The following is a 22,549-nucleotide window of genomic DNA, read 5'->3' as shown; positions in this document are numbered from 1 at the left end:
TTTTTTGTTCTGTATCTTTCAATACTTTACAAATTTTCTACAAAACAAAACTGTTTTTTTTTAGAAATTAGTCAAAAGGCAAAGAATAAATGTTCTTAAGCATAAAGGTACAGAGATTAGGAGGCCATGGCTGTATCACAGCCAGGTATATTCTTTGCTGCAATGATGGCTTAGAATCATCAAAAAAAAAAAAAAAGTTTTACAAAATATTCTATTTCAAATATTTCAAACATGTAAAAAATCCATTAAGCACCAAATGTACTTAACAATTTTTTTAGTTATTTGAAATTTTATCCTACATATGGATGGATAAAAATAACCCATCTTCTTTAAATTGTTGAAATCAAGTAAAGTGAAATCACTTTTAATATTCCTTGGCAAAGTATATTGAAAATAATCACCTTTTTTTAAAATGTGAAAATTGAAAATATTTATCTCCAAAGAAAATCAGACTTTACACAAACAGTTCCTGACCACTAACGTTTAAGATGGCCTCAGAATGGAAAAAACCAGGAACCACCATTGGCTTATGGTATGTGTAGAAGGGGCAGAGGACAGCAATTGTATGAAGAATCATGACTTGGGTGATGGTTAGTTCCCGGGAGGGATTTATGATAGTATGTGTCTGAGAAATAACTTTTGAATTAGCCAAATTTTAAAAATACAGCATTAGGACATAAAACAGAAAGCAGATGCAATACTACAGAATACTCTACCTTTTATAAATAAAGATCTGTATGTCAGCAAATCTTGACATATCCAGAATCTAGCTAAGCGGCAGGAGTAAGCAGCAGTTTCTGGGCCCATAAAGGTCTCCGAGTCCACCCAAAGCACTGCCATGTCACCAGGACCCCAAAGCCAATGTTCTCTCATTGGACATTTTAGTCAAATGTGGTGGTAAACCTCCTGACCTCCTGTCCCTTTCCCAAGCTCACACTGTGTGTCTTTGTGCATGGGTGCACAGCTGTGTGTGCAGGCCAGTGAAGGGAAAGAGTGGAGAGAGCTGAGGGGCAAGCAGAGCCCAGGAAAGGATGGGTTTTCAGTAAGGAAAGGCATGAAAATGATGAGTGTGTGTAAGAAACTGGAAGAACATTATTTTAGGAATGAATAAGTCTTCCTGGCTTTACGCGACTCTCAGTTCATCACTGGTTCTTAGTACAGTGTTTGGAAAGATTCGATCTTTCTAAGGAAGAAGAATTTATAAAAATTTCCCTCCCAAGGTATTCAATCTAAAACACGAAGAGGACTGAGTTTCTCTGAGTCCTGAGCTCCAAAAAGTAGCAATACTGGGCCATCCTTCCTTCCTTGCCTCTGTGTTCTGAGAACTGGCTCCTTTGCCTGCGATGAGATCTGCCTCCAACCTCCCTCACACAGCCCATTTTCTGCCTCTGTAATCAAACCCCAGGTTCAGTCCTTTTCTTTGGACTCCTCATTAATGAAATTCTCCCTATTCTGAGTCCTAATACTCCATTTTGTCTTTCACACCTATAATCCAGAAAAACTCTTTTTTCTCCAGGATTATTTATAAAACATTTCACAATTTACAAAATGTTTTCACCTTGTACAATAAGGCCAAAAGCATTACTGTTAGATTGATGGATCTACTTTACAGATGGTGAACCAGGACTAAGAGTTTAATCCTGAGTGGACTGCAGGCTAAGAACTTTTTATAGACCAGGACATTAATAGAGAGCTCACTGTGATGAAAATTCCCTTCTCCTTTAGTCTCCATCAAGCTTATATGGTCTGCCATTTGGTTTCTCTCCATGGTCACTGCAGCATTTATGGATGATACTGTTGGCTCATTGGATGGAAGGTAGATACAACTTATGGTTCAGGAAGGTTTCTACCTGCATCATGCAGGAGAAAATTTCTAGTTTGGCATGAGACTCTCCTTAGTCCTAATTGACTCTTACTGTAGGTCAATGAATGTTACTAAAAACTTAAAACCCTACCTAATAGTGAAATGTCATGTGACACAAGGGACTCTGAGAATACATGGTAAGGGCATATTTACAGAGTTTCAGTCCAGTGCTATTTCTACACACTTCATTTCTTTTCTTTGGAACTGGGGATCTAACCCAGGGGCACTTTACCATTGAGCTACATTCCCAGTTCTTTTCATTTTTTATTGAGACAAGGTCTCGCTAAATTACTTTTCAGGCCTTGCTAATTTGCCGAGCTGGCTCAAATTTAGAATCCTCCTGCTTTGGCCTCCCAAGTCACTGGAATTACAGGTATGTGCCGCCACATCTGGTCTCTACATTTCATTTTCAAACCTCCTTCTCCTTGACTCTCAAAGAGAAATAATCTTGTATTGCACACCTTTTTTCTACTAACTTAGGAGATAATAGCCTTTATAACGCTGTCTTCAAACAACATCTTTTTTTTAACCAACCCAAATGTGAAAATATAAACCCCAAAACACCGAAGTTGATTTAAGTAATTTACATTCTTGATCAGTGGACTGGAAGATGGTGTAAGTAAACTAGGCGGTGTGTCCTGAACTCCTCAAAACACAGAAAGAAGGTAGCAAAAGAAAAGCAGAATTGAGAGGGCTCTTAAGAGAAAGAAGCTCGCATGGGAGTCCTTTGTTTAAGAAGTGAGAACTACCTGCAATATGTATAATCAGAAAAATGAGAGACTATACTGTATGTATGATATATCATAATGTATAAATGCATTCTTCTGTCATGGACAACTAATTAGAAGAAAGAAAATAAAATAATTTTAAAAAAAGAAGTGAGAACTATACCAATAGATGAGTAGACATACAAACTATACTATGAAAAAGCAAGGAAACAAATCATCCCAAACAGACCATAATGCTTCAACAACTGACTTCATTGACACCACAGTGGAGGAGATATCAGAGAAAGAATTTGGAAAGTTCATAGTTAAAACATTCTATGAATTAGAAGAAGATGTAAGGAGTGAAATCAGAGAGAAAATACAGGAAGGGAAAGATCACTTCAATAAAGAGAGATTCTTAAAAAGAACCAAACAGAAATGAAGAATGAAAGAATAAACCACTTTAAAAATTCAATGAAAAGCATCACAAATAGATCAGAGCACATTGACGGTAGATTTTTAGGCCTTGAAGACAAAGTATATAATCTTAAAAATAAAGTCAACCGTGAAAAAAAGATATTCCATCAACATAATGTTCAAGAAATCTGGGATAACATTAAAAGAACAAATTGACTACTTATTGGGATAGACGAAAGCTGTGAAATACAAGCTAAATGGATGTACGATCTTTTCAATTAAATAATATCAGAAAAATTTTCAAACCTCAAGAATGAAATGGAAATTCAAATAGAAGAAGCATTTAGGACTCCAAATATAGAAGATCCAATAGATCCACTCCAGGACACGTTGCAGTGAAAATATCTAATATACAGTATGAGGGCAGTATTTTAAAAGCTGCAAGAGAAAAATGACTGGTCACATTTAGATGTAAACCAATCCAAATTTCAAGTGATTTCTCAGCCCAAACACTAAAAGCCAGGAGGCTCTGAAATAAAATGTATGCCAACCAAGGATACTACACCCAGCAAAATTAAGCTTCAGAATTGAATATGAAATAAAAACCTCTCATGACAAACAGAAGCTAAAAGAATTCATAATTAGAAAGTCTGTACTACAAAACATACCAAATATTTTATGAATGAAAAATTTAAAAAAGAGGATATGGAGGAATTATAAAAGAATAATAAAGGAGAATCAAATCCAATTTAAACATTAAAATAAATCCAAATGGAAGGAAATAAAAATAATCTTTCAATAATAACAATGTAAACAGTCTAAACTCTTCAATCAAAAGACATAGGCTGGTAAATTGGATTAAAAAAGAAGACCAAATATCATGCATGAGACTCACCTCACAGGAAAATACATCCACAGACTAAAGGTGAAAGGATCAGATAAAACATACCATTTACATGGGACTCCAAAACAAGCACAGTTAGCTGTTCCTATATCAGATAAAGAGGACTTTAAGCCAAGATTGATCAGAAAAGACAAAGAAGATCACTTTATAGTGCTTAAGGTAATCATATATCAATAATCTATAATGATCGTAAATATTTATGCCTCAAACAATGGAACATCTATGTACATCAAACATACCCTTATCAGTATTGAGAATCAAACAGACCACAGTATAATAATACTGGGTGACTTTAACACACCTCTCTCATCAGTAGATAGATCATTCAAACAAAAACTAAGTGAAGACTCTACAGAACTAAAAACATAATTAATAATATAGACCTAACAGACATCTATAGAATATTTCATCAATTACTGACTGAATTCGCTTTTCACCAGCATGTGAACCCTTCTCTAAAATAGACCATATTTTAGGTCACAAACCAAATTCACAAATACAAGAGATAATATGTTGTAATCTATCAGATCACAATGGAATGAAATTAGAAGTCAACAGTAAACAGAAACCATTCTAACACCTGGAGATTAAAAAATACACTTTTGAATGATGAATGGATACCAGAAGAAATCAGGAGAGAAATAAAAAAATTATTAGAAATAAATGAGAAGAGTGATACAACATATCAAAATCTCAGGGACAGTATGAAGGCAGTTCTAAGAGGAAAGTTGATAGCACTGAGTTCAGACATTAAAAGAATAGAAAGATACCAAATAAATAATCTAATACTACATCTCAAGACCCTAGAAAAAGAACAAACCAACACCAAAATCAGAAAAAGACAGGAAATAATTAAAATAAGAGCCAAAATATGAAAATGAGATTTAAAAAATGCAGAAGATAAAGAGTTGAATTTTTGAAAGGATAAACAAAATTGATAAAACTTTAGACAAACTAAAAGAAACAAGGAAAAAACTCAACTTATCGAACTCTGCAATGTAAAATGAAAGATCACTACAAACACTACTGGAATCCAGAGGATCACCAAAAACTATTTTGAAAATCTATACTCCAATAAGCTAGAAAATCTTGAAGATATTGACAAATTTCTAGAGACATATAACCAACCAAAATTGAACTATGAGAATACAGAAAGCTTAAAAACAGATCAATTTCAAGCAATGAAATTAAAGCAGCTATCAAAAGCCTTCCAACAAAGAAAAGCCTGGGACTGGATGGATTCTCAGCTAAGTTCTACAAGATCCTTAAAGAAGAACTACTACCAATCCTCCTCAAATAGAAAAGGAAGGAACACTGTCAAATTCATTCTTCAAAACCAGTATCATCCTGACACCAAAACCAGACAAGGACACATCAAGGATAGAAAACTTCAGACCAATATCCTTGATGAACATAGATGCAAAAATTGTTAATAAAATTTTGGTAAACCACATACAAAAACACATTAAAAAGATAGTGCACCATGCTCAAGTGGGTTTCATTCCAGGAATGCAAGGTTGGTTCAATATATGGAAATCAATAAATGTAATTCATCACAAAAATAGACTTAAGGACAAGAATAACCCGATTATCTCAAGATGCAGAGAAAGCATTTGACAAAGTACAGCAATTCATTCATTACAAACACTAGAAAAACTAGGACTAGAAGGAACTGACCTGAATGTTATAAAGGCTAAATGTGACAAAACCAATGTCAGTATTATTTGGAATAGAGAAACACTGAAAGCACTTCCTTTAAAAATAGGAACAAGACAAGGATGCCTACTTTTACCACTCCTAGTCCTATTTGAAACTCTAGTCAGAGCAATCAGGCAAGGGAATGAAATTAAAGGGATACAATAGGAAAAGAAGTACTCAAATTATCTGTTTGCTGATAACTTGATCCTATATTTAAAAGACCCAAAAAACTCTACGTGAAGACTGCTAGAGTTCATAAATGAATTCAGCAAAAGTAGCATGACACAAGATCAACACTCATAAATGAGTCATGTTCCTACACTATAATGATGAATTTGTTGAAAAAGAAATTTAGGAAAACTATCCCATTCACAATAGCCTCAAGAATTTTTGCGGAAATCAATCTAGAAAAAGAAATCAAATAACTCTACAATGAAAACTATAGAACACTACACAAAGAAACTGAAGACCTTAGAAGATGGAATACTTCCCATATTCTGGGATAGGCAAAATTAGTATTATCAAAATGGCTATACTGCCAAAAGTAATGTATAGATTCAATGAAATTCCCATCAAAATTCCAATCATGTTCTTCATAGAACTAGGAAAAGCAGTTATGAAATTCATTTGGAAAAATAAGAGACCCAGAGTTAGCTAAAGCAATCAGTGTAAAAAGCAAAGCAGAAAGTCTCACAGTACCAGTCCTCAAATTATAATACAGAGCTATAGTAACAAAAACAGCATGGTGCCGGTACCAAAACAGGATGAAGACCATTGGAACAGAATAGAAAACACAGAGACAAACCCACATAAATAGTTATTTGATACTAGAAAAGGTGCCAAAAATCTACTTTGGAGAAAGGATAGCCTCTTTAACAAACGGTGCTGGGAGAACTGGAAATCCAAGTGTAGTAGAATGAAATTTAACCTTTATCTCTTGCTCTGCACAAAAGTTAACAGTGGATCAAAGACCTAAGAATTAGATCAGAAACCCTACAACTGATAGAAGAACATGTAGGCCCAACACTCCAACATGTTGGCTCAGGAACAAGACTCTGAAAGTGGGCTAGGGATATAGCTCAGTGAGTAGAATGCTTGCCTTGCATGTACAAGGCGCTGGGTTCAATCCCCAGCACCCCCCCAAAAAAAAACAGGACTCCTAAAGTGCAAGAAGTAAAATAAAAAATCAATTAAGTGGGATGATATCAAACTAAAAAGCTTCTTCACCAGAAAGGAAACAAAGAGTGTGAAGAGAGAGCCTACAAAATGGGAGAAAATCTCTGCCACCTGTACCTCAGATAGGGCTTTAACATTAAGGATATACAAAGAACTCAAAACTTAACACCAAAAAATAAGTAACCCAACCAATAAATGGGCAAAGGAACTAAATAGACACTTCTCAAAAGAAGAAATACAGTCAACAAATATATGAAAAATGTTCACTATCTCTACCAATTAGGGAAATACTCATTGAAACAGTGTACACTGAAATTTCATTTCATTCCAGCCAGAATGGCAATTATCAAGAATGGAAGTAACAATAAATGTTGGGGAGAATGTAGGGAAAAGGGAACATTCATACTTTGTTGGTGGGACTGCAAATTAGTGCAGTCACTCTAGAAAGCATTATGGAGATCAATAAAAAAATTAGGAATGGAACTACCACGTGACCCAGGTATCCCACTCCTCAGTATATATCCAAAAGATGTAAAATCAACATACTACAGTGATGTCACATTACTGTTTATAGCAGCACAACAATAGCCAAGCTCTGGTGTTACCCTAGATGCCCTTCAACAGATGAATGGATAAAGAAAATTGTGGCACATATACACAATGGAGCATTACTCAACCAGAAAGAAGAATGTGTTTATGGCATTTATCAGTAAATGGATGCAACTGGAAACTATCATGTTATGTGAAATAAGCCAGTCCCAGAAAATCAAAGGTCAAATATTTTTTCTGATACACATAAGGTAATCAAAATTAATGGTGGAAGGATTAAAAAAAAAATAGAAGAAAGATCAGTGGAGTAAACAAGGGGAAATGAAGAGAAGGGAGGAGGGTTGAGATAGGGAAAGACAGTGGAATGAATCTGACTTAGCATTCTGTGTACATATGTGAATATACCACAGAGAATCTCACCATCATGGACATCCACAAGACACTAATTGAAAAACAAAAAAACAAAAAACTAAAAGTAAATAGCAGAAAGATCAATAGGGTAGAGGAAGGGAACAGGGGGAAGGAGAGGGAAAGAGGAAATACTGGAGACGGAATTAGAACAAAATATATTCCATATTTTTATAATTATGTCAAAATGAATCCTATTTTTGTATATAACTAAATAGAACACATAAAATCATTTTTAAAAGTAATTTATATTCTTAAATTGGTTTATTATGAATTATAGAGAAAACACAAAATGTTCATTTATAAAAAATAATTTTCTAGACTTTTGTCTTTAATGCATTCAAAAAATTCAGCCTGAAAGGGTAATATTTTGAAAATATGCAGTTAACCGTAGTTCAATTATATTTCAAAGTTGAAAAACAAAAAGACAAAAAACATAGCTACAGCCACCACCATGTCACTTACTGTGCTTTGCTTCACCCGTTGGTGAGGAGAGTTGAACAGGAAGGTGCCGAACAGTGAGATCCGGGTACTGTCACAAAGCACGGCTAAGTAAGTCTCAGAAAACTCAAAGGCTGCTGGGTATTGTTCTAAGAGTTGCCACGTGGCATCCAAGAAGAGCAAAAATAAGGGAGACTGGCAAATACAGACAATGGGATTATTTAATGCTGTCCACATGAATTTCCAAATTATTTCTGATATTAAACGATTAATAAGAAAACAGATAAGCCTAAAACATTTGGCTCCTAAGTTCAGCCAAGGCTGTGTGAATAAAATAAACATCTATGTCAAACCTAAGAAGTATGTTTAATCATGATAAACATCATAACTTTTATTTGCCTATTAAGTATAAGCTGAAGTTGCAAAGCAGACAGAACAGGTTGCCTCTGTATGAATGGGGAAGAGCCAAATATGTATTTAAGCCTGTCTTGGAAACAGTTCTTTAGAACAAAAAACACACTACCAAATTCTATAATTAACTTTTTTATTTGACCTTCTGGGCTCAACATTTGGAAAACTTCCCCACATTTCAAAAAACAGTTTGGCATCAGATTCTAGGCCACATGGTATGTGTCCCAGAGCAGCTGCTGCTGACATCTCTTATACCTGTGTTGTCACAGGTCAAATGGTCCTCTCTGAAACACCCTATAAAAACTGACTCATTGCCTGGCCAATGAGATACTGCAGCCTAATTATGGGTTCAAGGCAGCCACTAACCCACAGCTGTTACAAGAATGCCCCCCTCAAAAACTCGAGTTCTTAACTCATGTACCCCATTTTAAGGAAATGGAACCCTCCAGAAGTGATTTTCACCTACATAGTTATTATAAACTCTTGGAGATTTGTTACCTCTTTTTCCGATCTCTTCAAATGGTTGCATCTGTCTAGGAACTGAAATCCTGCCATGACCCACTCCTTCTGTATCAGACTCTGAAATCCAGTAATTGTCCTAAAATGTGGATCCAGCATCACTTGAACAAGAGAAGCTATAAGACAGCTTAAGTCTCTTCCCTCCTCCTCTGTCAATAAAATGGAAACAAAATGATTACAACAGAGACATGCTGAAGGGAAGTATACTAGATAATTCAGTATTCTATGCAAAAGTTATCTTCAAAATAATCTACAGAGGGAAATTTTACTTGGTTTCAGCAACTCTAAAATACTATAGACTTTTATATAAATTAGTGTGTAGTAGGAGATGGTCTTTTGTATATGAATATTTGCCAGATAATAGCAGCTTATCTGTCAAAGTTTTTAAATTTCAATGGTTTATTGTAGAAAATCCTTATAGAATTCATTGTAATACTGTCAAAGATACTAAGTATAATGTAATCTTCCTACTACAATTTAACATGATAATGACTCAGAGGTGAATGGGGAAGAGTAACTGTCCACTATTATCTGAAAAGGTAACAAGTATTTCCTTCCTGTCTCTCATAGCTGTGGTCTTTTTCAGTGAGACCAGAATTACCTTGATATTGAAGCCAGCCAAAGAAATGAGAAAACTATCAACTAAAATCCTTTATGATTACAGATGTAAAAATTAACAACAAAACATTAATAAATTACTCCGGGATCCAAGGACTCATCCCAAGAGTACAAGGCTAGTTAAACGTCTGCCAACCAAATTAACACACCCTATTAATAAAGGGTAACAACATGATCATTTTGTTAGATGCAGGAAAAGCATCTGACATGATTCTACATTCATTCCTGATATAAATTCTCAGCTAACTAGGAATAGAGGGAATTTCTTCAACATGATCAGAGACATCTACAAAAATACCTACAAAAGCAGTCTCAATGGTAAAACCCTTAATGCTTTTCCCCTAAGATCGGGAATTAGATAAGGATGTCTGCTCTTAACACTTCTATAGTACCTAGTATTGGAGGTTCTAGCCAGAGCAATTAGGCAAGAAAAAAAAATAAATAAATAAAAGGCACACAAATCATAAAGGATATAAAAATTATATTTGCCAACAAGATTCTATATGTAAAAAATCCTAAGGGAGCTACAAAGTAACTACTAGAATTAATATATGAATTCAGTAAGATCACAAAAATTCTATACATAGTAACAATCTGAGTATACAATAAACCTGAAAAAGAAATTAAAAAGAAAATAATCACAGTCATTAAAAATACTTAAGATTTAATAAATCTAACTTGTGTAATAAAAATTATAAAATATTGCTGACAAAACAAAAAAAGACCCAAATAGAGATAGTTACCTCAAAGAATGGCAGATTCAATATTGATGGCATTCTTACTACACTGATCTATGGGGTCAGCACATTTCTATATCAGCATCCCAGTAGGGATTTTTTTTTAATTTTTAAAATTTTTAAATTTTTTTGCTGAGCCTAAAAGTTATATAGAAATACAAAAATCTCAAACAAGTCAAAACAATTTCAAAAGTAAAGTTGGAATACTCACATGTCTCAATTTCAAAACTTATTATACAGCTATACAGTATTCAGTATGGTACTGGCAAAGGAAATGCCAGAGATCAGTAGAATAAAATAGAGTCCAAAAATAAACCTTTACCATTTATAGTCAATGTTTTTTTTTTTTTTGGCGGTGCTGGGGATTGAACCCAGGGCCTTGTGCTTGCAAGGCAAGCACTCTACGGACTAAGCTATCTCCCCAGCCCATAGTCAATGATTTTTGACAAATGTGGCAAGGCAATTTAATAGAGAAAGGACATTTTTTTCAACACATGGTGCTGGACATTTTAATATCCCCATATGTAAAAAAGATGAATTTAGACTCTTACCTCAGAACACATGCAAAAATTCATTCAAAATGGACCAATGACTTAAATTTAAGAGTTAAAACTATATAAAAATTCTATGTGGGAGAAACACAGGACAAAAATATCCACGACTTGAGTTAGGAAAATAATTCTTAGATATGACATCAAAAACATGATCCGTGAAAGGAAAAATATGTATAAATAGCACTTCAAATTTTAAAAGTAGTGCTTGAAAAGACATTAAGAAAATATTTAGAAAGTCACAGAGCAGGAGAAAATATTGGCAAATTATATAAATAACCTGTTCCTAGAATATATAAAGACCACAAGATGTATGATAACACTCATAGGAAATACACAGAAAAGGCAGATCTACACAAATAGAAAGTAGGTAAGTGACTGCCTGGAACTGGGACACAAGTATTTTGCAGGTGATGAAAACTTTCTCTGTGTATTTTGTAAAAGTTACTGAATTGTATATTCAAAATGGGTGAATTTTTACAATGTGTAAATTAAACCTTAATAAACTATTTTAAAAATATACTTTAAAAATATTAAACACCCTAAGTACTTCTGAGGTCTTATACTACAAATGCATGGAGAAATTGAGGCTAAGTAGGACTTTCCAGTAAGATGGGAACACTCACTGGTTGAGAGGACAAAATACCTGACCCCTGAGCTGTGCATGCACTTGTGAATTAAACATACACTCTGTACCAGTTGAGTATTACTTTATATAGTGCATCAAAAAGTAACAATCATTTTTTCCTAATGTTTTTAAATATACTTACATTGTTAAAATTTGACAGTTAGTAAAAAATATTTCTATAAGCTTAAGTAGCATCCCATATTCATATATATGCAATGTGACTATATTGTTAAAAGGTAGTTTGCAGTCTACTACATTTTATCTATAAACTCAAATTCTATTAAAAAGTTATTTAATATATACTTACCCCTTAACTGAAAAAATTTTACATTGCAGTTTATTCCTACCAAACATCAGATAAAATTCACACCACTGACTAGTTAGTTCAATTTCTTGATATCAAACTGCTTCCTTAGGGTTATAGCTAGCATGAGTAAGAAGGTACTTATGCTAAAACAAATTTCTATTAGAACAACAGTAAAATTTGAGAGGACGTCCGACCAAAATTAATGCTAGGCATTCACCTAATAAAGATATGACCCATAGAGAATTGGACTCCTTTCTATTCTATTTGCAGTCTTTGCACCATTACTCTAATGATGTGGGAAATCTGCAGTTTGACAGTACTATAGTAAATAAGAGGTAACTAAGAGTGAGGTTTTTCAAGATGGTGGAATAAAGGAAGTCCCTTTCCTGGATGCTCTGTGGCATGAAACCCAGAAAGCAGACAGGCAGCTTTTGAGCAAGGTGTGTGAATAAAAAAAAAGGTGTGTGGTGGGGGCGCTGAGGGGGCTTTACTAGAATTTAAAACTAGATATTCAAAGCAGATCAGGGACTCAGGAGGTTGGATATAATAAAATAAGGAAGAAACCTCTAGTAGCACAGTTGTTGCTGCAGCAAGGCCAGAAGCATCAGCCAGGGCAGTCCCTCCACAAGCAAAGTGGAGGGATAAGGGAATTAAAGGAACCCACATTTTTAGGAGGCCTGAGATATGTCTGGGTACCGAGCATTTAGAGATCAACTATATTGCCTAACTAAACTGAAAGGCATGCTGCACAACATCCTTGTGTAGGAAAGAGGTCACCATCTCTCCAGGAGGCATATGAAGGACAAAGGAAGGAACTATTTTGCTTGCTGCAGTGCAGAGGGCCATCAGCTGAGGGAGTCAATTACTGGTAAACCCAGTAAACACACACTGCATGACATATAGTGTGCTTAAGTGACCAGGAAAAAATAAAATGTGGAGAGAGGTTTACACCGGGGACAACTGGTCATGGAAAGCCACCCAACTATATATATATATATATATATATATATATATATATACACCCTTCCCCTCCAATCCAGCTGCTTGCAGAACCAGCGGGGAGAAATTTGTCTGTCTGGGAATTTGAAAGGGCATGGACAGGAGAGATTGCATTTGGAGACTAAGCCGAAGATCAGGAAATGTGGGGATTTCAGGTGACATAGAGGACTAAGAATTGACTCCTATACCACACAAGCAGAACCCAGGGGAGATTCTGGGGTAGTCTTTCAGTGTGGACCAGCAATTACTGGGCCCTGAAAGTGTGCTGATTTGAAATCTCCAGACCAACTGGCATTCAACAAAGAGCCTGGAGTCTACCCAAGTCTAAACCCTTCCTCCAGGAATTCTGCCTATGGGATTACCTCTCTCATTTCAGCAATCTGGAGGGTGAAACATCACGACCCCACATAAAATTGCTAAGAAGAGAAGCTGAGAATCTTTTGAACTCCAGTGGAAAGAATTCTTTAACTTTTCATTGAGTTTTTTTTCTCTTTTCCTTTTCTTTTTTTCCTTTTCTCTTTTTAATTGTGACCTTAATGGCACATGAACATTGAAATATATACTCATTTTTTTTCTCATTTCTAGCATTTTTGAAGACATTTATTTATTTATTTTTTATGGATCAGTATTTGAGAACTAGGATGTTTGATTAGTTATTTTAATTTTGTTTTGTATTCTTTTTATTTCTTTTAAATTTTTACTTTATACATATTTTTTCTCTTACCTGTTTCCCTTGATTCTTTCTTTTTTTTCTTCTGTGACACTCAATCTCTATTGTTCTCTCTTTCACTCATCCTTTAATTTTTTATTCTGTCTTCTCTCCTCTTCCCTCATAATCATCACATCATATATCACTTCTGTTCTCTCCCTGTCCACCATTTGAAATCATAAGCCCTTTTGTAAACCTGCTGTTTTTACTGTAGGTAGTAACTGATCATATAATTTCTGTTATTGTGACAATTAATACAGCAGATGTCATCATAGGGACTATTTGTTTAATGATGTATATTGTTTGCATTGGTTGTTGTTATTATTTGTCTCCCCCCTAAACAGTGAGGTACAGGAAACCTTCAGGGACAACGTAAGTCCACAGGGTAGAAACTCTACTGCCTCAGATCCATACTGTCAGGTGGGTAGACACAAACAACATGAAAAAGCAAGGGAACGAATCGCCCTAAACAAACCAAGATACTCCAATAACAGAATCAATTGCCACCACAGTGGAAGAAATGTCAGAGAAGGAGTTTAGAAGGTACATACTTAAATTGATCTGCAAAGTAAAGGATGGTATGAGTGAAATCAGAGAGAAAATATAGGAAGTGAAAGATCACTTCAATAAAGAGATAGAGATTCCAGGAAAAAAAAAAAAGCAGAAATCCTTGAAATGAAGGAATCAATAAGTCAAATTTAAAAATCCAATTGAAAGCATCACCAACAGACTATATCACTTAGAAGACAATAGTTTCAGGCAAAGAAGACAAAATATATAATCTTGAAAACAAAGTTGACCACGGAGAAAAGATGTCAAAGGACCATGAACAGAATGTCCAAGAAATATGGGATAACCTGAAAAGACCAAATTTAAGATTTTGGGGGACAGATGAAAATTCTGAGATATAAATGAAAGGAATGCACAATCTTTTCAATGAAATAATATCAGAAAAAATCCCAAACCTGAAGAATGAAATGGAAAATCAAATATAGGAGGCTTACAGGACCATAAATATACAAAATTACAACAGACCGACACCAGGGCACATTATTATGAAAATGTCCAACACAGAATAAAGATAGAATTTTAAAGGCTGCCAGAGAAAAACAACAGGTAACATTTAGAGGGAAACCAATCCAGATCTCAGCTGATTTGTCAACTGAGAACCTCAAAGCTAATAGGTCTTGAAATAATATACACCAAGCTCTAAAAGAAAATGGGTGCCAGCCAAGAATACTATACCCAGAAAAATTAAGCTTCAGAATTGATGATTAAATAAAAACCTTCCGTGATAAAGAAAAGCTGAAAGGATTATTCACAATTAGAAAGCCTGCACTACAAAACATACTCAATAAGATATTTCATGAAGAAGAAATGAAAAATAAAAGTGAAAACCAGCAAAGGAAGGAAATATATTAGAAGAAGAGTGAATCAATGAAGAAACAAATTCAAATAAAAAAACAAATAAATCAAAAGGGAATAAAAATCATATCACAATAACAACATTGGATGTAAATGGCCTAAACTCATTTATGAAAAGATATAGACTGGCAGATTGGATTAAAATATAAGACCCAACAATATTCTGTCTCCAAAAGACTCACTTCATGGGCAAAGGAATCCATAGACTGAAGGTCAAAGGATGGGAAATAAACTTCATTCACATGAATTGCGTAAACAAGCAAGGGTTTCTGTCCTCATATCAGATAAAGTGACTTCCAAAGTTAATCAGAAGGGACAATGAAGAACATTTCATTCTGCATAAGGGAATTATACATCAATAAGACTTAACAATTATTAATACTTATACCCCAAACAATGGAGTATCTATGTACATTAAACAAACCCTTCTCAATTTCAAAAAGCAAATAGACTACAACACAATAATACTGAGTGACTTTAACATACCTTTCTCACACCACTGGAGAGATCCTCCAAACAAAAACTAAATAAAGAAGTTATAGAGCTAAAAAATAAAATTAATAATTTAAGTTTAACAGAATATATAGAATATTTCATCCATCAATTACTGAATACACTTTCTTCTCATCAGTCAAAAACAGACCATATCTTAGACCACAAAGCAACTCTTGGTAAAATACAAAGGAACAGAAATAATTAATACCTTGTATCCTATCAGATCATAATGGAGTAAAATAGTTCAATGATAAAATAAAAAAATAGAAGCTACTCTAACACCTGGAGACTAAATAATAAGCTATTGAATGACAAATGGACAGCAGAAGAAATCAGGGAGGAAATCAAAAAGACATATGTAAATGAGAACAACAATAAAATATGTCAAAATCTCTGGGACACTATGAAGGCAGTGCTAAGAGGAAAGTTCATTGCACTGAGCTCATTCATTAAAAGGGAAAAAAGGCAGAAATTCCCCAAATAAATAACCTAACAGTACAACTCAAAGTCCTAGTAAAAGAAGAATAAATCAATACCAAAAGCAGTAGAAGACAAGAAATAATTAAAACCAGAGCTGAAATTAATGAAACTGAAACAAAGGAACAATTTAAAAAATTGACAAAACAGAAAGTTGGTTCTTTGAAAAAAAAAATCAATAAAACTGAAAAACACTTAGCCAAGCTAACAAAGAGAAAGAGATGGAAAACTCAAATTACTAAAATTCACAATGAAAAAGGAAATATCACAAAGGACACTACAGAAATACACATGATAATCAGAACTGATTTTGAAAATTTATACTCCAATAAAATAGAAAACCTTAAAAGACATTGACAAATTTCTAAAGACATATATAAACTACCCAGACTGAATCAGGAGGACATACATAATTTAAACAGATCAATTTCAAGCAATGAAATAGAAGACACCATCAAAATTCTACCAACCAAGAAAAGTCCAGGACCACATGGATTCTCAGCCAAGTTCTACAAGACCTTCAAAGAAAAATTAATACCAATACTCCTAAAATTATTCCTTGAAATTGAAGGTTGGAACCATTCCAAACTCATTCTATGAGGCTATTACTATCCTGATACCAAAACCAGACAAAAACACATGAAGGAAAGAAAACTTCAGACCAATATCCCTGATGAACATAGACTCAAAAATTCTCAATAAAATTCTGGCAAACTGTATACAAAAACATATTAAAAAGATAGTGTACCAGTGAAGTGGGGTTCATCCCAGGGATGCAAGCTTGGTTCAATGTATGGAAACCAATAAACAATAATTCATCACATCAATAGACTTAAAAGACAAGAATCATATGATTATCTCAACAGATACAGAAAAGGCATTTAACAAAATACAGCATCCACTCATGTTCAAAACACTAGAAAAACTAGGGACAGTAGGAACATACCTCAACATTGTAAAAGCTATATATGCTAAACCCAAGGCCAACATCATTCTAAATGGAGAAAAATTGAAAGCATTCCCTCTAAAAACTGGAATAAGACAGAAATGCCCTCTTTTACCACTTCTATTCAACATAGTCCAGGAAACTCTAGCTTGAACAATTAGATAGAAGAAATAAATTAAAGGGATATAAACAGAAAAAGAAGAACTCAAACTATCCTTATTTATTGACAACATGAAACTATACTTAGAAGATCAAAAAAAAAATGTACCAGAAAACTTCTAAAACTCATAAATGTATTCAGCAAAGTAGCAGGATATAAAATAAACACCCATAAAACAATTGTGTTCCTATACATCAGTGTTCAATTGAAAGAAAAATTAGGAAAAAGATCCCATTCACAATAGCCTCAAAGGAAGTAAAATATCTGGGAATGAATCTAACAAGAGGTGAAAGACCTCTACAATGGAACCTATAGAACACTAAAGAAAGAAACTGAAGAAGACCTTAGAAGATGGAAGGATCTCCCATGTTCTTGCATTGGCAGAATTAATATTGTCAAAAGCTCTATACAGATTTAATGTAATTCCTATTATGGTTCTGGTAATGTTCTTCATAGAAATAGAAAAAGCAGTCATGGAATTCATTTGGAAAAAATAAGAGACCCAGAATAGCCAAAGCAACCCTCAGCAAAAGTGAAGCAGGAAGCATCACAACATCAGATCTTAAATTACAAAGCCATATAACAAAAAAAGTGGCATGGTATTGGCACCAAAACGGACATGAAGACCAATGGTACAGAATAGAAGACAGAGACCAACCCACATAAATAGTTATCTTATACTAGACAAAGGCACCATAAACATATATTGGAGAAAAAATAGCCTCTTCAACAAATGGTGCTGAGAAAACTGGAAATTAATATATAATAAAATGAAATTAGACCCCTAACTCTCACCCTACACAAAACTCTAGTCTAAGTGGATCAAGGACCTAGGTATTAGACCAGAGAATCTATGCCTACTAGGAGAAAAAGTAGGCCCAAATCTCCATCATGTCGGCTTAGGAACTGAATTTCTCAACAAGACTCCAAAAGCACAATAAGTAAAAACCAAGAATCAATGAATCAGATTGTATCAAACTAAATAGCTTCTTTATAGCAAAGGAAACAATCAGGAACATGAAGAGAGAACCTACAGAATGGTGGAAAATCTTTGCCACCTGCATCTCAGATAGAGTATTAAACTCCAGGATATACAAAGAACTCAAAAAACTTAACACTAAAAAACCCACAAATAACCCAATCAATAATAAAAGGGCAAAGGAACTGAAAAGACACTTCACAAAAGAAGAAATATGATCAGTCAACAAATATATGAAAAAGTGTTCACTGTCACTAGCAATCAGAGAAATGCAAATCAAAACTACACTGAGATTTCACCTCACTACAGTCAGAATGGCAATTATCAAGAATACAAGTAACAATGAATGTTGGTGAGGATGTGGGGAAAAAGGTATGCTCATATATTGCTGGTGGTAATAAAAATTGGTGCAACCACTCTGGAAAGCAATATGGAGATTCCTCAGAAAACTTGGAACAGAAATACCATTTGACCCAGCTATCCCATTCCTCAGTTTATACCCAAAGGTCTTAAAACCAGCATGTTATAGTGACACAGCCACATCGATGTTCACAGCAGCTCAATACACAATAGCTAAGCTATGGAACCCGTCTAGTTGCCCTTCAATAGATGAGTGTATAAAGAAAATGTGGTGTGTGTGTGTGTGTGTGTGTGTGTGTGTATGTATATATATACATATATATATATAATGATATATTACTCAGTCATAAAGAAGAATGAAATTATGGCATTTGCCATTAAATGGATGAAACTGGGATTATCATGCCAAGTGAAATAAACCAATCTCCAAAAACCAAATGCTGAATGCTTTCTGTGATCTGCTGAAGCTGACTCATAATAGGTGCTGGGGAGGGAGGAATTTAAGTTCACTGGATTGGACATGGGGGAATGAGGGGGAGGGGAGATGGGAATGGGAAAGACAGTGGAATGAATCAGACATAACTTTCCTATGTTCATATATTAAACATGATCAGTGTAACTCCATATCACGTACAACCACAAGAATGGGAAGTTATGCTCTATGTATGTATGATATGTCAAAATATATTCTACATATAAATATAACTAAATAAAAAAAAATCATATTACAGAGAAAGAGAGAGAGAGAGAGCTAAGACTGATGTAATTTGGACCATCAATCACCAAAGTTGGCTGATGTGGTGTTTCAGGAATTATTTAAATTACCTTGTAGTACTGTAGAGAGATGTTTGCTTTCTAGCATGTACACAAGTTCTGCTGAATGTTTAAGAAAAGCCCTGAAAACAGAAAGGGAAAAATACTGTTAAATATCAAAATTCCACCACAAATACATTTTAAAAGTACTTGAAATCAAGCAAAACTCATCTTTCATTACATACATTTATATTCTCAATGTTTATGAATTTCTTTGGTATATGATTCTTCAGAATATATTTTATGATTTTCATATTGGGAAAATCATTAACCCTTTATAGAAAGGAAGGGACTATTTATATAGCATTTGTGAGAAGGAGGTAGAGGGGCAGGAGTCTTGTGGAAACGGAACAATTGTGTATTTTGACTATAGTAGCAGTCAGTTCTGTAAATCTATACATGTAATAAGATTGCACAGATGTATATAGTTTTCATTCTATACTTCAGTTATTTAATATGTTGCCACTGGGGGATGCTGGTGAAGAGTGCATAGTTCTCTCTACCACCAGTTTTGCATCTTCTGTGAGATTATAATTATTTCAAAATAAAAAGTTAAAGTAAAAAAGAAGGGAGAAGTTGACAAACCTGACATATTCTAACCACCGAGTATTTTCTAGTGAAGATAGCCATTTCTCTTCAGTTTCTTCAAAAGGTTCTGTAATACATATGGCAGTTACACACACACACACACACACACACACACACACACACACACACACACACACTTTTAGGCTTTCAAAACTTAATTTTACATGATTCATATCAAAGTTAAGGGATACAACAGCACAGTTTCTAATATTAAATGTTGGCTTTAAGAAAATACCATGCATTTTCACTTCAGTAAACATGTAACATAATTCTATTAAAAAGCAAAACGAACCATTCCCTGAATCCCTATCTTCTACTCTTTGGCTCTTTCAGGGAAATTTGAGTCTGACTTAACTCTCTCCTGAGAGTTCGTGATTCCCAGCCTTCCTGGTCAGCCCATGCCTCTACTCAGGTCCTCCAGAACTGCCCAGGCCCCATCTCACAGCTTCCTTACTACAGAGTTCTGCCCTCCCCTGCTGTCTTTCTCTGTACATGGGCCTGGGAGCTGACCATTGTAGGAATGAGAGGGCACCTTCATTGCCCTGCCTAGGGTGTGGATAATCATTCGAGGCACTGTGTTTTTAAAATACCCTGCCCCTGCAAAGCTTTCCTTGGAGGCCAGTGCCCATGCACATTCAAGACCTACTGAAGGCCACCTCTCCTGATTCCTAGGTGATGCAAGGTTCTCTCAAGGAGGAACTGTTTTATGCCAAATGTGACTTCCTCCCTAGGGCACTCTCTAGCCACCTAAGAGTTTGCTTAAGCAGAGATTAGAACTCTGAGACCATACATACAACATGGTTCTAATGGAGACCCATGTCGAGTCACCTACCTCAAAATATATCTGTCTGCGTTAAATAAAATCTTAGTAAGTTTATCTGGAAGATAATACAGTGTTCTACTTAGCAAATGCTTTTGCAAAGGCATTCTATTATAACTTTCATGATTTGGAAGAGATTTAACAGGTTCATTTTTTTTCCTCCAAAACAAAAAACAGTTTAAACTTCATTTTCTGGAGGTTGGCAGTCTCATACAATAAAAATAAACTGAAAAAACATAGTCTTCTTAAATATATCTATTTCTATGTTTTTAATAAATATCACCTCTCCTGACAGTCTTCATATAAGTCTTCATTCCTCTAGTCACACATACATATATATATATATATATCTATATATATACATACAAAATAAAAAGGAAATTACCATTAACGCATAGTTGCTTAAGTTTTACAAATGCCGCCTGTATTTCTTGAATATTAGGCAAGATCTTATCCAAATCTGATTTGTAAACATCACTTCTTTGTGGATGACTTTTAGTTATTGCATTACAAATCCTAATTAAAGACAAAATCCTTTAGTTATTAACCATTAATTTCTTTGACCTAACAGAGGTAAGGATTGTACTCCATCATCTAGTCAGCTCAGCTTATAAAGGTTTCAAAGGTGACAGAGGATGGGCAGGTCATTTAGGCTACACAGAAAATAGAGGTGACAGAGCTTACAGTTACTGAGTGGGTCAAAGTGGCTATATAGGTCATATAGGCTCTGCAGGCCATAGATAATACTCTGGTTGAAAGACTTCAAAGTCATAGAAGTTACCTTTGCTAAGAGTCTACTCAGTTCATACTATCTATCTACTTGGATATTCAGATAATAGAGACTACTCAGGTCATAGGTGCTATGCATGTTATTAGGGCTACTAAGGCCATAAGTGCTACATAGGTCATGGAAGATACTGAGATCAAAATGGCTGCTCAGCCCATAGTGGCTATTCAGGTCATGGAGGCTGTGCAGGCCTTAGAAGCTATGTAGGTCATACAGAATATGCAGGCCATATAGCCTTCACAGGTTCAAGAGGAAATGCTACAAAAACTTTGCAGATCATAGAGGTTACTTTGGTCACAGAGGAGGCACTCAGGCCATATAGGCTGCATAGATCATAGAGGTTATGCATGTCATAGAGAAATAAAGTTCACAGAGGCTGCTAATGACATAGAGAGTACACGGGCAGTGGAGGATATTCAGGTAATAGATACTAGGATGGTAACATGTACTATTCAGGTCATAAAGGCCACTCAGGTCATAGAGGATGCTTAGGCCAGAGACACTATTAAGGTCATAGACTATGAAGATCATTAAATATTTGAAAAAAAAAAAATTTCTTTGACCTATATTTATTGAGAACTTTAGGTTAATAAAGTACTCAATAAATCAATAGTCAATAGTACTTTAAGTCAAAGCATTATTCTAAGAACTGGAAATAGAGAGATGAACAGGATGGGTCAGGTCTCTACCTCATGGAGATAACATTCTGGTTGGTGGTAGGGTAAACAACAGGCTGTGGTTAATGCTCTGGAAGATGCAATCAAGTGACCGCAGACTACTTATATCACACGGATAGAAAAACATTTCTCTGTGAAAATGATACTGAAGTTGAATTCATATGATGAGTGACACAAAGATCTAGGGTCTAGGAAAAAGTATTGTAGGCAGAAAGATAGTTTGTGCAAAGGTCACGTGGAGTAAACCAAGCATATCTGTTACAGAAATCTTTTTCCTGAGGGAAAAAAGTATGCAGATAAGGTTGGACAACAAAGAGAATCTGCCCTATTTATAAAGAGTAGGACTGCTAAAAAACCCAGCATACTAAAATAACTCTTA

The 22,549-nt window shown here is 34.8% G+C and overlaps 1 protein-coding gene across 1 annotated transcript in view; it reads right to left on the bottom strand.

Annotated features, from left to right (window-relative positions):
• MTMR10 (myotubularin related protein 10) overlaps nt 1-22,549 on the bottom strand; it is a 59,772-nt gene that overhangs the window by 5,124 nt on the left and 32,099 nt on the right. Inside the window, exons 10-14 of the mRNA XM_079122113.1 lie at nt 21,092-21,222; nt 19,884-19,953; nt 19,311-19,381; nt 9,074-9,243; nt 8,189-8,359 (exon numbers count right to left, since the gene is read on the bottom strand). Coding sequence (XP_078978239.1) covers nt 8,189-8,359; nt 9,074-9,243; nt 19,311-19,381; nt 19,884-19,953; nt 21,092-21,222 — 613 coding nt within the window. The remainder of the gene's footprint in view (nt 1-8,188; nt 8,360-9,073; nt 9,244-19,310; nt 19,382-19,883; nt 19,954-21,091; nt 21,223-22,549) is intronic.

Source organism: Sciurus vulgaris (assembly GCF_902686455.1).
Source record: "Sciurus vulgaris genome assembly, chromosome: 2".
NCBI lineage: Eukaryota > Metazoa > Chordata > Mammalia > Rodentia > Sciuridae > Sciurus > Sciurus vulgaris.
The sequence above is the reverse complement of the archived record's forward strand: the minus strand, read 5'-3'. Positions and strand labels throughout refer to the sequence as shown.